This window comes from Corylus avellana, chromosome ca1 (assembly GCF_901000735.1).
Source record: "Corylus avellana chromosome ca1, CavTom2PMs-1.0".
NCBI lineage: Eukaryota > Viridiplantae > Streptophyta > Magnoliopsida > Fagales > Betulaceae > Corylus > Corylus avellana.
The window spans coordinates 5,929,466-5,942,927 of record NC_081541.1 but is presented as its reverse complement, the minus strand read 5'-3'; the positions used below and the strand labels follow the sequence as shown (position 1 = coordinate 5,942,927).

General features: G+C 37.0%; 2 protein-coding genes across 2 annotated transcripts; one reads left to right on the top strand and one right to left on the bottom strand.

The window, feature by feature from the left end:
* Window positions 1–1,705: 1,705 nt before the first annotated feature.
* LOC132164542 (uncharacterized) lies at window positions 1,706–2,893 on the top strand. The gene is made up of 2 exons (XM_059575077.1): window positions 1,706–2,074; window positions 2,172–2,893. Exons 1-2 carry the CDS (start codon window positions 1,718–1,720, stop codon window positions 2,787–2,789), a joined length of 975 nt encoding a protein of 324 aa, XP_059431060.1. The 5' UTR covers window positions 1,706–1,717; the 3' UTR covers window positions 2,790–2,893.
* Window positions 2,894–4,679: 1,786 nt separating this feature from the next.
* Window positions 4,680–10,791, bottom strand: LOC132184607 (serine hydroxymethyltransferase 7). Its single transcript, XM_059598302.1, has 4 exons — window positions 9,378–10,791; window positions 7,318–7,723; window positions 5,638–5,739; window positions 4,680–5,023 (listed from the first exon to the last, which is right to left on the bottom strand). The coding sequence occupies exons 1-4, from the start codon at window positions 10,386–10,388 to the stop codon at window positions 4,800–4,802; spliced, it is 1,743 nt and encodes a 580-aa protein (XP_059454285.1). The 5' UTR covers window positions 10,389–10,791; the 3' UTR covers window positions 4,680–4,799.
* Window positions 10,792–13,462: the final 2,671 nt, after the last annotated feature.

Here is a 13,462-nt window from a genome sequence, read left to right as displayed (position 1 = left end):
AAGGTGGGGTGCTGGGTAAACCAATGAGGCGCCTAGATCAATGCCCTTAAATAATGCTACTTGGCTCTTTCTTTCTTCACTTTCCAACGAAATCTTAAAAGACAAACATACTCTCAAGATGTCCCGTTCTCCGAAAACCCACGAGCACCCGACTAAAGTTTAAATCAAATTTACTAAATTGTTTCATTAACATCATCCATCATACATTAAGATTTCCTGGTCCCCTCCCCCACCTCTATCTATAAACAAGACAACTACTTACTTAAATAATAGGGACTACCAAAATAAAATAAAAAATAATTAAATAAATAAATAAACTAAATTCTTCGTTAGTCGTTATTAACCAGTGAAATTCAGACAGTTTAAGAGAAATGACTGCAAATCCCATAAGCCTCAAACAGCTTAAGATACAGGTAAATTTCACAACCGTCATTCTCTCTCTTAAGTTAATTGAATTTCTATAAAATTGAAATATTTACAACCTAATAACAAAAACACCATAATCCCACTTTTAGACAAACAACTAAACCCAATCAATCATTACATACCCATTTGACAAAAAAAAACAAAATTGGGACCCAATAAATCAACCATTTGAGAGTCCTCAAGAGGAATACTAAGGGAACAATTGGGATAAAATTTTCATATATATATATATATATATATATATATATATATATATAATTCAATAAATTGTCATACAACTTAATAATGTGACAATAAAAAGCAATTTTTAGATCAATGCTTATAAAAATAAAAAACTAATTTTCACAGTCGCATAATCTTAGTTGTATATATTACTAGTTGTTTTGGAATTGTTCAATGTACATGGGTGAGGGGCCGAGGGCATGAAGAAGATATCCATTTAGTCCTAGAAAAAAGCAAAGAAAACCCATAAAAATTGTGGCCTAAAAAGACTGATCACGCATAGTAGAAGGATACAAAACACATATACGAGGAACCTCATCATTCCCATTCCTCTCTTTTTGAAAAGATCAACAAAAGACCACAAATATCAATAGACGAGAGGGGAAGTAAAGGAGCAAAGTCAGTTGCTCGAGGAAGAAAAAGAGGGAAGAAGAAGCCAAAGAGCACAAAAATCAAAAGGAGGATGAGTATCTTCAAGAAGAATTAGTACTAGTATTAATGCTACTCCTAGAACCAGAATCCCAGTCAATCCAGTCAAACTTTTTATACCCCAATAAACTCAATCTTCTAGCATCATACAACAATGCAAACTATATAATATTTATATATATAGAAATAAATAAATAAAATATGTTATAATAGGTATATTTGAAATGGGGAGGAGAAAGGAAACAGAGGAAATGGAAGGGAGATGATGTTCATGTTCATCTCAAGGACTTGGCTGCTCTGTTTCCCTCATTACTTTTTTACTTAATTATTATTATTTTTTTCTGGGTCTTTATTGATTTATTTAAATTTAAATTTTATTTTTTTATTTTTTTTCTTTCTGCCCATTAAACAATGAAAATGGCATATTACCAATCATCCTTTCCCCTCTATAGGAAACACCCATCATTGCTCCCAACAATCCTTTTCAACCTTAGAAACCTGAGCTTCTTCTAAGATATTCCCTCCCTTCCAATTCTTCCACTCTTATGCATCCTCTCACAATTTATATATCTCTCTCTTTGTGAACCTTTTTCTTTACCATCCCTTTTCCTTACCTCTCTTTCCCCAAACAGGCAACAAAATGGATCCTTCTTCTACCAACTCCGTCAATGGCTTCTACTCCTTTCTCACCCGCGGGATCGATGATCTCGAGCGCGTTTACCTCTCCAATAACTTCATGTCAATCCAATTCCTTCAAAGGGTACTTTCGCTTCTCCGATCCTTCCACTCCCAGCTCACCCTTCTCGTCCAGAAGCTCCATTTGCCGGTGGGTGAGAAGTGGCTCGATGAGTACATGGACGAGAGCTCCAAGCTCTGGGAAGTCTGCCATGTTCTCAAGTCTGGGATATCCGGGATGGAAAACTACTACTCTGCCGGCCTCAATATAACCTCTTCTCTTGACAGCCATCGCCATCTAAGCCCACAAGTCTCACGACAGGTCCATCACCGAATCACAATCTTCAATCAATTTTTCTTTTTTCTTTTTTTCTTTTTTATTCACTTTCAAGCTTGATTTGATCGAATTCTTGGAACAGGTCATTCGCACAATCTCTGGGTGTCGCCGGGAAGCTCTGGGATTGGAGGAGGAGAACAGGGGCTTAATGGAGACGAGAATCCAACCGCTATCGCTGCGGTTCGACGAGAAGGTCTCAATCGAGTCGAAGCTCAACGGCTTCAACGGCTTCAGGGGAGTCCTGTATGCAATGAGGAACGTGAGCTCGCTGCTGCTCATGATGTTGCTCTGCGGATTGGTCTACTGCTGGCCAGAGTCAAACTTTCTTATGGGAGGCTACGAGGGGTGTTTGCTATTCGGATCGGGGTTCATGATATCGACGGCGAGGCTGCAGCAGAGGGTGGCGGCGGAGATCAACGAGATGGGCGGAAGGCCGGGGATTCTGCTGTACGAGTTCCGGCGGTCAAAGGTGGCGATGGAGGAGCTGAGAGGCGAGTTGGAGAGGAGGAATGGGTCGCCGGCGGGAGTGGTGGCAGACTGGGAGAGCGAGGTTGGCATCAGGGAGAGAGTCGACAACTTGAGAGGATGCTTTGGAGTGTTGAGATCTGGTGCCGAGAACATTGTTGGGCAGCTTGATGATTTCTTTGATGAAATTGTTGAAGGAAGGAAGAAGCTTTTGGACTTCTGCAGTCATAGGTAGACAGAGATAGGGATGCTAGAAATATCAAATATGGTTGGATAGTCCAAAAAAAAAAAAAAAAAAGAAAAAAGAATATTACAAGTAGAGAGGAATCAGTTGTTGGGGGTTGTTGTGCCTCTAAGCCTTCTCTTTGTTTTTGTTTTTTGTTTTTTTTGTTTTTTTTTTTTTAATTTTTAATTTTTAATTTTTAATTTTTTTTTTTTTTTTTCATGTTTCCTTCCTCCTGCGGTTTCACTGTTCTTACAGTTACTATAGTTGAAGCTTTGGGGATGGGATAGCTTTTTTCTCTCAGGAAGGAAGCAACCAACCCGAAGAGGAAGGTTCTTTTGAATGGGGATGTAATTCTAGGTTTCAGGAAGTCTTCAAATGAGTATCCAAGAAGGAAAATTAGACAAAAAGGTTCAGGACTAGTTTTTCATGCGGGGCCAAGAGAAATTCTCCACATCTATCCCCAACCCAAACACCAACCCCTGCCTCTTATTTTAATATTGGATTAAAAGAATGGAAGCTTCTTATAATTCTCTCATAGGGGAAGACAAAACAGCCATATTCCCACCTTTTTTTTTTGAATTTTTTATTTATTGGGTGTTGTTATTTTATGTTTTATTTATTTACTTTCTTCTTCTTCTTCTTCTTCTTCTTCCTCTTTAAAGAGATTTTCCCTCTTGCTCTGTTTTCGTAGGTAGTGCTCTTTAGTTGTTATAGTAAATGCCTAATCATTCTAGTTGTGAGAGAATGATGAAAAAGGGTGGCTTAGGACTGTAGGGGCGACTGTGAGATTCCTTGGCTGCTTTAATTTCTAAAGCAGCTTCTTTTGCTCTTGCGAAGCTTTTGTCTGATTCGGTTCGCTTTGAAAGCAATGGAGTCGATGATGAAAGCTCCTCACCGCATCGCCCCTCTTCCTGACATGTCTCTTCTCATTTCTCTTTCTCTTTCTCTCTCTCTCTCTCTCTCGTTAAGAAAAATTATATATATATTATGCTGCCAATTTCTTCCCCTTTTTGGGGTTCCAGATATAAAATATTCAACATTATATTTCAGGGGTCACTGTCTCACTTGTAACCGTATCTCATGCTTTTTGTCCCTTGCCGGAAATTCATGCCTTGCCTCCCTCGGGGGGTTCCATATGAGTATGCTAAACAACAAAAGAATAGAATAATGGTGAAAGGGAAGAACATAAAGACAAAAACAATGAGTAGAACTCATAAGAAAAGAAAGACCGACATGCCTGATGCCAGAAATTCTGGCAGCAGAGCAGCTGTGTTCCAACAAACCCAATGGGTAACGTCCTGCTCACGCCCATTACCCCTATAACACCGCACCATGTTTAACATCTACCACCGGAGACCATGGCTTTGGTCCCTCTAAAAGATAAAAAAAAGAAGAATTGAGCTTTCTGCCTTTTGCTTCTCCATTGAATTTAACAAAACTCAATGACCGCAAAAGATGCAAACTACAGATGCAGACGATTCAAGATGAAAAGCAACAGCAAGCAAAAGATTAAATATGGTTGGTGTTGTTTCAAGTTCAATACTGAAACTAAAGTATAACCAAGTAATCTGAATTCTTGACACAGTCAAAAGCAATTTCAAATGCATACATTCACATATTCTCTCATATGCTCATATGAAACAGCAATTTTCCAAATCTACCCCAGTTCTGTAATTACAAATGTATTTCAGAAGAACAGTATAGGCAAAAGACCATCAAAATTTCGACAACTTTGGTAACGCCTTCACAAATATACCAGAAAATTAAAAAGGACGATATTTTGGTGTAATTTTTACAAAATCACAACAAAAAAATAGTCAGACAGGATCTTGGGTGCGTGATGATGCGTGTAAAATGTTTTGGCAACATCTGAATGTTGATTTTTTTTTTTTTTGGTTGGGGCATAATTTACAGGAGAGGGCATGGATGGGTTACCAAGGTTACCAAGTGAAATGTTGGTAAGCCAAAGAAGCAATACTGTGATGTTAAAGATGAAGGCAGGCTGCTTCTTTCACAATTTCAAATGTCAAACCCTGGCATTGCAAACTGGGAAGCAAATGCCTCAACCCGATTTCGGAGCTCAACAATATCTTTATTGCTCTGCAGACCCTTGAGAAAATCTTTCTGAAATTTTCCATGTTCCCTCTGCACCATAATTGTAATCTGAGCTGCCTTAAGAAGAAAGTCAGCTATTGTCTCAAAATCAGCCTCCAAACAACCTCTGGATGTCATTGCAGGAGTGCCTGAATAAGAAGGACATAAGAAAAAGTAAGAGGAAGTTGAATGGAATAGCCCAGAGTAGGATGGTGACATTCAGATATATGTATTATTTAGCAATTTTAGTAATGAAATAAAATTTGCAACACAACAAAATAGTAATGACATTCATATACTTGTATTATTTGCCACGTTAGAGAATCCAGGAAATGGTGATATAAAGTGTGGAAATATGGAAAGCTTCAACTTTATTTCCATGGGGCGCCCAAAGAGGGAGAAGCATGCTAATAAAATATTCTTCCATTAAAAAGAATTATGTTAAAAATCTGGATAGGGGAAAAGATTATTTCTCGTCTACAGGGATTTCGTGGATAACTTATCAATTGATAATAAGGAGTAAAAGGGGATAAGGTTTTTTTTTCTCCCTTATTGGAGAGTTACAAGTGCATCAATGAGTCTTAAGGCCATGACTTCACCCTCCACCCCATTCTAAGAATATAGATGGTAACATTTGAGTTAGAGCTCATCTACAATAGAGGTAGATAAGATTATACATGATAAATTTAAAGGTATGTCACAAACCTACGTGACACCTTTTTGAGCCTAGTTGTTAATAATGCAGTATGACAAGATTGCTCACCAATTCTAACTCCTCCAGGAGAAATTGAACCATTATCACCAAATATAGCACTTTTGTTGAGAGTAATGTGGCACATCTCACAGACCTTCTCATAGTACTTGCCTAGAAAACACATCAGGGTAAAAAGATTAGAAAATGAGGTGAAAATGTAGGAAGGCAATTTATACATTTCTACCCTAAAAGTAAAAAAGACAACAATTAAATTATACCACAAAAGCAAAAAAGCTAGATATATATGTCCCTACAACATGTTGAAACTTTTCCTTTGCATGTACACTTCTTCTCCCTTTTACACTTATCAAGAAAAAAAGTACTTCCTTTTCACAATTCTCTGGTAACACAATCACAGCAGAGTAATTTCTCACACAATAGCAATATTTCAACAATCCCTATACTTTTCACATAGGCAAGTCACCAATTCAAAAGTTCACCGATCTTCAGATTCCAGATTAGTATGTTTACACAGCTAAATACCAGGGCCTGCACACACTGAGGCTGGCTTACATATTTCTGGACAATAGTCTATTACAATCTTCTGACAATCAACAAAAATTGTACACAAGAATTAGACTGGATTTCATAGGCAGTAAACAAAAACCCAAACCACATCAGCCCTAGACACCAATTGCCACAGAAGTTCAGAAATTTAAATCAAACCACAGCAAATTTCCTGTTGATACACCATTACAATCAGATAATTTGCAATTAAAGTACTCCGATATATGCATTTTGATATTTTTCATAATTTTCATCTCCTCCTTCAATGACTTAATGAACCAAAATGAAACTTCTTTTCAACAACAAAGAAGCAACAAGAAGCATTTTCTTTAAAAAACCAAAGTAGTTTCACATGAAAAGGTATAAATGTAATTCAAAAGTAACTGCCACGAATTTGATGACTTAATGAACCAAAATGAAACTTCTTTTCAACAACAAAGAAGCATTTTCTTTAAAAAACCAAAGTAGTCTCACATGAAAAGGTATAAATGTAATTCAAAAGTAACTGCCACGAATTTGATCTGGACAACATGTATAATGGCAGATGCATGTATTCCCTGTTAGACTACAGCAGTCCATAATTAAAACCAACTTTGCTGATCCATATAGACAATGAAAGGAAAAACAAATTAACAAGAAAAACAAAAAAAGTGGAAATATAATCAGCAACCATACACAGCAAGCCCACTGAGACCTAATTAACATGAAAAGTCGTAGCCATTCAACTCATTTTTATTACCAACTCAAACAATAAAAATACACTTCAGTTCCAACTTAAGTAAGTTTTTAAACTTTCCAACTCAAATCTCTTTTTTTTTTTTCGACAAAGCAGTGTCCATTCAACTCATCTATATTACCAACCAAAGTAGAAAAGTAGCTTGGCAGACAGACTATCCTAAGCTGCCAGGTTTGATGTTTGCCAATAAAACCCCCAAGTACATATTTTCATCTGTTATATAACATGAGAGCTTGATAACCAAAAACGAAACTAATTAGCATAAACATTGATAAAAAAAATTGTTAAACTGAAAACATTTTCAATAAAGTCGTATAGACAAGATGGGTGCCGCTAAATGTAATAACAAAATCAAAACAATAAGTCAAGAAGTAAGATGGAAACACAGCGAAGTCATCTTTTCCAATCTATTGTTTGCGAAAATTGAGTAGGTAAATTCAGAATACCTGCTAAGCCTAGAGCAGTTAGATCCCAAAGCAACAAATGATTGTCAGTACCCCCAGTCACCAGCCTGCATTTTCTTTTCAACAAAGCAGATGCTAATGCCTGAGCATTTTTCTTCACCTGTTGTATATAGGCTTTATACTCCGGAGTAGCTACTTGTTTTAAAGCTATGGCAAGAGCAGCAATGTGATTATTATGGGGGCCCCCTTGTAATGATGGAAACACAGCGAAGTTTATCTTTTCCTCAAAATCATAATGAGCACTACCATCTCCACAACTAAGGTGCAGGCCCTGTTTCCTCGATTTCACACCTCTTCTGTAAAAGATAATACCTCCCCTAGGACCCCGGAGACTTTTGTGAGTCGTTGAGGTAACGATATCACAGTATTCAAATGGATTTGCACATTCCTGTAATTGACAAGAGACAAGTTTAAAACAGAGACCAGGATTCTTCATTGATTAATAATACGACTGTAAGCAAATCTATAAACAGCGTGATAGAGTCCAAAGAAAATAAATCCAACTCACCATGGAATAATATGTATATACACACAAACATAAATATGTAGGACCAAATCCAGTTTTCCCTACATATGAATTGTCATCCAACATTCAAATTCAAGTAAAAAAAACAAGTCCTTTAGATCCACTAGTTTGAACCATATTCAGAGGATGCCTATCTGTAGTGTTTATAGATTTATTTGAATGGTTTTGTTCTAGATGGCAATATCCTACATAGTTTATCCCACACAAACACACTAACCAAATTGTACTCCAAAATAAAATTCAGTCATATCTGAAACTCACACGCACACACACATACACGCACCCCTATATGCCATAGGTATGTATGTATGTATGTATATGCCATATCTGTCAGCGAGTTACTTTTAGGAATCAGAACTTTGTTCTGTGGTCCAATTTATTATAAAGAGAGTTTGATGCATGGTACATGAGTTAGATAATACAGGCAGCGCAAGAGTATACAAAATAAATGAGAGACTAAATAGAGAAGCAGCCAATAAACTGGACTTCAATTCTTGCACACACCTATCAATATAGAAGAGATGAGTCTAACTTCCATAAAATAAATATATCTTGGCAACCAGGTGGTAATTACTAATGGAGGAATTAATTTCATACAATTTTTTTTTTTTTTTTGGTATAAGTGATTTCATGCAGTTCTGCATTCTGAAACTTCTAGCCCACAGATGAAAGGGACAGGGGAAGCACATTCTTATCTGTACAAGTGCATTATATTGCCTCTTGCACATTGTTGAAAAGCATTTTCATGTTCAGAACTATAAAAAGGGACAAGAACCCTCTCAACTTGGCGATGCAACTTAATTATACCCTCTAAACTGTTGTGACAACTTATGAAAGAAAGAAATCTCCAACCAACCCTTTTAAAACACCTCAAGTAAGAAATTTCAATAAAAATCTAAAAAATTGAAATAGCAGTTTTAACAATGAAAACAAATTAAAACTGTCCCCATAGAATTTCTATATAAATAGAATAAGCTAAAAGAAAGTCCGAAAGATGTAATTCCAAGTGATTAGAGTATAGAATGTGTAGCAGCAAAACTATGAGACCATCATCACACATAAATTTATACTACTCCAGAGATCCTATATATCCATGCATGGATAAAGGTATGTTTTTTCTTGTGACACAACATGCTACACGGTTAAGTCTACAGTGTACACGTGTGTTTCGTATAATATCGTGTGTGTATATATATATAGTTCAACAGTTGTTCTAGATACAAGAAGCTAAGAGGTCAAAACATGAAAAATGAAATGGATCAGTTTCAAATGACTGTCAGGACTCAGCTGCACTACTCCTACGACTACCAGTATAAAGCATGGTAACAAATATGCCGTTAAACCACAAGAACACCATCTCCTTGTACAGGTAAGTTAATTAAATCAACCTAGCTCATAATGAGCCACGCCGAATTCTATTTAAAATAAGAAATCGAAAATCAAAGTATCACAGTCAATATTAAATTAAATTCTAAATTCCCCAATCAAGTATAAGATGACTAAAAGAAGCTTAGACCTTAGCTGCCACGAGACCGCTAATATGAGCCATGTCGCACATCAAAACCGCTCCACATTTATCCGCAATCTGCCTTAACCTCGCGAAATCCCACTCCCTCGGGTAAGAACTCCCGCCGCAAATAAGTATCTTAGGGCGAAAATCAAGAGCTTTCTCCTCAAGCTTCTCGTAATCAATGTAACCCGTTTGTGGGTTCACTTTATAAGGGAGACTCTCAAAGAATATCGATGCGGCCGAGACCTTCTTCCCGCTCGGAGTGTAATACCCATGACTCAAATGCCCTCCGGACGGCGAATCCAACCCCATAATCCGATCGTTGGGGAGCAAAAGACCAGTGTAAACTGCGAAATTTGCAGAGGTACAAGAGTATGGCTGAACATTCACACCCCACTTCTCGGAATCAAGATTGAACGCCGCCAATGCGCGCTCCCAGCAGATCAATTCGATCTGATCAATGTGCTGATTACCCGTATAGTACCTCGCTCCGGGCATTCCCTCCGAGTACTTGTTGGTCAAGTGGCTGCCTAGAGCCTCCATCACAGCCCTGCTCACGAAATTCTCCGAAGCGATCAATTCGATTCCTCTGAACTGTCTCTGCCCCTCCTTCTCCATGATCGCGTGCACTTCCGGGTCCGCCACAGCGAGCGGCTGGTTCCCCCAGGCCCGCACCGCGGCCCGCCTCGCCTCGAGACCCGGGTCAACCGCGGCCCGCTTCGGCGCGCTTCCACATAACAACGATTGCCCATCTCTCGGCCTCTTCAGACACATAGAGTGCCCCAGAATGCTGAATTTCTCATCTTCGCTATGATCCTCCCCAATTTCGAGTTCTATTTTCTCTTCCTTTTGCTCAAGCAACTGCAGCGGAACGGACGGGACCGAATTCGACGAGCCGCAAAAGCTCGAATCAATTTGAATCGAAATCGGACTGTCAGCCGCCGAGGCTGTAGAAACCGACGATGTATGTGAATTGAGCCCTAGAGAAAGAGCCGACCGAGCACACTGTGAATCCATAAACTCTAGAAACCCAAAAAAAAAAATCGCTGATTTCGGTACTGAAAATTTGAAAAAATAAAATAAAATCAAACCCCCCCTACGGATAGGTGTAGAAGCAACAGAAACAGCGACAACAGCGCCGGAAGAAACCGCAGTGACAATAACGAAACGAGGATCTTCGGGAGTTCGCTGAAGCAACAGAGCTTTCCATATATAGAAGTTTCAGAAACCCTAACCCTGACGTGAAAAATAAAGGTGGGAATTATATTTATCGTGAAAAAGAAAAGATGGAATGAGGGAGAATTAGAATAAGGGAAGGGAGTCAAGGGACTGGTCGATAAGCGAGGATGAATCTGGCGCTGATAATGGAGGAAGGGGGTGACCGGGGATAGCCAGTAGCGTGTAGGTTATGTTCCGGTGACCCAAACGTGGAGGGAAAAGGGCAGGTTGGTCCACGTGGACGGAATGGAGTCTAGGTACATTCATTTGGGGCTTTTTGTAGAGGGGATATCTCTGATGCTCTCTGGACTTTCCTCGTTGGTCTGCGTCTGAAAAAGTGGGCCATATGACGTTCACGTTTTGTTTCCCCCGAAACATTTAATGACCCAGGAAGCGATACCCTCCTTTTTTTGGCTAAAGTCAAGAACGTCACGTAGTCCGTTACGGAACTTTTTTTTTATTATTAAAAAATTAAAAATAATATATATATATATATATATATATAGAGAGAGAGAGAGAGAGGGAGAATTTTCCTTTAAATTAGTTTAGAATAATTTAGTCTATATACTTATTTTTTAAATTAACATGTGAAAAGTACATAACATTTTTATAAATTATTAAAAAAATATGTGTTCACATTGCAGTTTTGCAAACTAAGTTTGATAAATTATTCCAAGTTAATTTAAAGGAAATTTATGCCCTAGAAAATTTGAGTAGTTTTTTTTCAACCCAATAAAAACAAATTTATGTCTTAAAAAATATAAAGTATATATGTTTCTTGGGTTCAGATCCCCATTCTAAAATCATGAAATCTAAGCTTGAGAAATGTCGCATATTAAAAGGTTGGCATATTACCAATAATAATTGAATATGTTTTTATCAGTTTTTATATTAAGTTTTTGTTGCTCCTTATATTACATAAAAGCTTTTACCCAAAAGTTTTTTATGGGTTTTATCGAGAGAAAAAGTGTCAATACCAAAGTAAATAAAAAAATATTTATATATTTGACTGTCTCAATAACCTATCACTTCTTTAATAAATATCACTTTTCAAGTTGTTTAATACAACCAACATAAATTCAGTAATTTTAGAATCTATGGCAAGAGATCTTTATCAGAGAATATGTGGGTTTATCTCACATTACTTATATTAAGGGTTTTTACCTGTTATCAAATTACTCTATAAAAGTAAGATGTAATCTATAAAACTTTAGTGTATGGAAGTAAGTCATACACCGAACCACCTTAATATCTCTTGTTTATTATTATTTGCGTTCTATTCCTTGTATGCTTTTCTTGTGCCTTGAGAAAATGAAAAATATGATATTTAATAGTGGGTGACCATTACGTTAGCCCAATGTGCACCCGAACTTCAAAGAGACAAAAAGGTGTAAAACAATCGGAAGCTTCATGCAAGCAGCGAGAATGACCTGGGTTACAGGTTACAGCTTTGGATTAGAGTTGAAAATTAAAATAAATTTTTTTATTTGTGGTTTAAATTTTTATTTCTTTGTTTTTTAAATTGATCATTGAAAACGACACATGTTATGACATTCTTATTCCGCCATTTTGATATATTATTATTATTTTTTAATAAATTTATTTATTTGTTTTTAAATGATTGTTGAAAATGACATATTATGGAACGGTATTCTGTCTGTCTTCAAGAAAGTAGTTCAATTGGTTAAGACCATGCTTAATGAAACAGAGGTTACTAGATCAAATTCTCATCTCCTCTTTCGTGCGGACATGTCATAAAAAAAAATAATAATAATAATAATATTTTGTCATATTATAATAAGTTAACCTTCTTCGCTATAATATGTTTTGGTTTTGGAAATTTTTGATAATATGTGTTTTCTATAGATTTGTTGTGATATGCAGAGGGATATGATTATTAAAATAAAATAAAAAGATAGGATCTGATCCTGAATTGACAATAATAAATAATAATTTCTAGGAACTTGTTTTACCAAAAAAATTTAAAAATCTATCTCCATTTTTATGACCACTAGTTTTTTGTTTTCTTCTTCTTTTTTTTTGTTCTTCATGTCAGAATCACATCTATTTTTTATTTTCATATGCATTTTAAATAAAACATATAAATACATGGGAAAATTACACACACACATATATATATATATATAACAAAAAATCACATATATTTTAAACACATATCAATTTGATAAACTAAATTAAAAAAAAAAAAAAAAAAAAAAGTTTTATTCAACCTCACGAGCTGTCCACGCAGGCCTTCCAAAGGCCCATAGAAAATACAACTTAAGCCTGCTATCAGTTGAGCCCAACAAACTAAGACGAAACCAAGACCGACTCAAAGACCGAAGGCACCCAAGTCCAACACTTCCACTGCCGTAAAGTCATACATCGGAATTCGGAAGAACTTGCGCAGGATGTCCATGGAGTCCTCGTCGTCTTCTTCTTCATCAAAATATTCCCTTTCTTATTGGGATTACCTCACGCTGTTTCTTCTACGCCCGGTCCTCGCAATCGCATTCGTACTCTCCTTGATTTCTCTCGGTAACTATTTAATTCTCACTTGCTCAATACGATCACACTCTCCCCGTTTATGCACAAATACTGGGTTTCGTATCACCTCCATTGTTTTGGAGCGAAATCAGGATATGGGTCGGTGACGATTTTCTCTATGATTATGATTTCCACCTGAATTTACGAGTTATTTGGGGGGGTTTTTGTGTAGGTTGGTTGTTGGCGTGGAAGCTAGTCCTGGTTCACGTGCCTTTGGTGCAAGAGATATTAGGTTTACGAAAGAAACAAGTCAGGCAAAAGCCCCAAACACGTAGGATAACGAAGATTTACAGTAGCATGAATGCCCGGAATTCAGCTTCTTGATG

Excerpts from the sequence above, each read along its gene's own strand:
- LOC132164542 (XM_059575077.1), top strand. The coding sequence starts at position 1,718 with ATGGATCCTTCTTCTACCAACTCCGTCAATGGCTTCTACTCCTTTCTC. Across the intron at positions 2,075-2,171 it reads GCCCACAAGTCTCACGACAG|GTCATTCGCACAATCTCTGG; the intron begins GTCCATCACCGA and ends TTCTTGGAACAG.
- LOC132184607 (XM_059598302.1), bottom strand. The coding sequence starts at position 10,388 with ATGGATTCACAGTGTGCTCGGTCGGCTCTTTCTCTAGGGCTCAATTCA. Across the intron at positions 5,740-7,317 it reads AACTGCTCTAGGCTTAGCAG|GCAAGTACTATGAGAAGGTC; the intron begins GTATTCTGAATT and ends TGTGTTTTCTAG. Across the intron at positions 5,024-5,637 it reads TCCTGGAGGAGTTAGAATTG|GCACTCCTGCAATGACATCC; the intron begins GTGAGCAATCTT and ends CTTCTTATTCAG.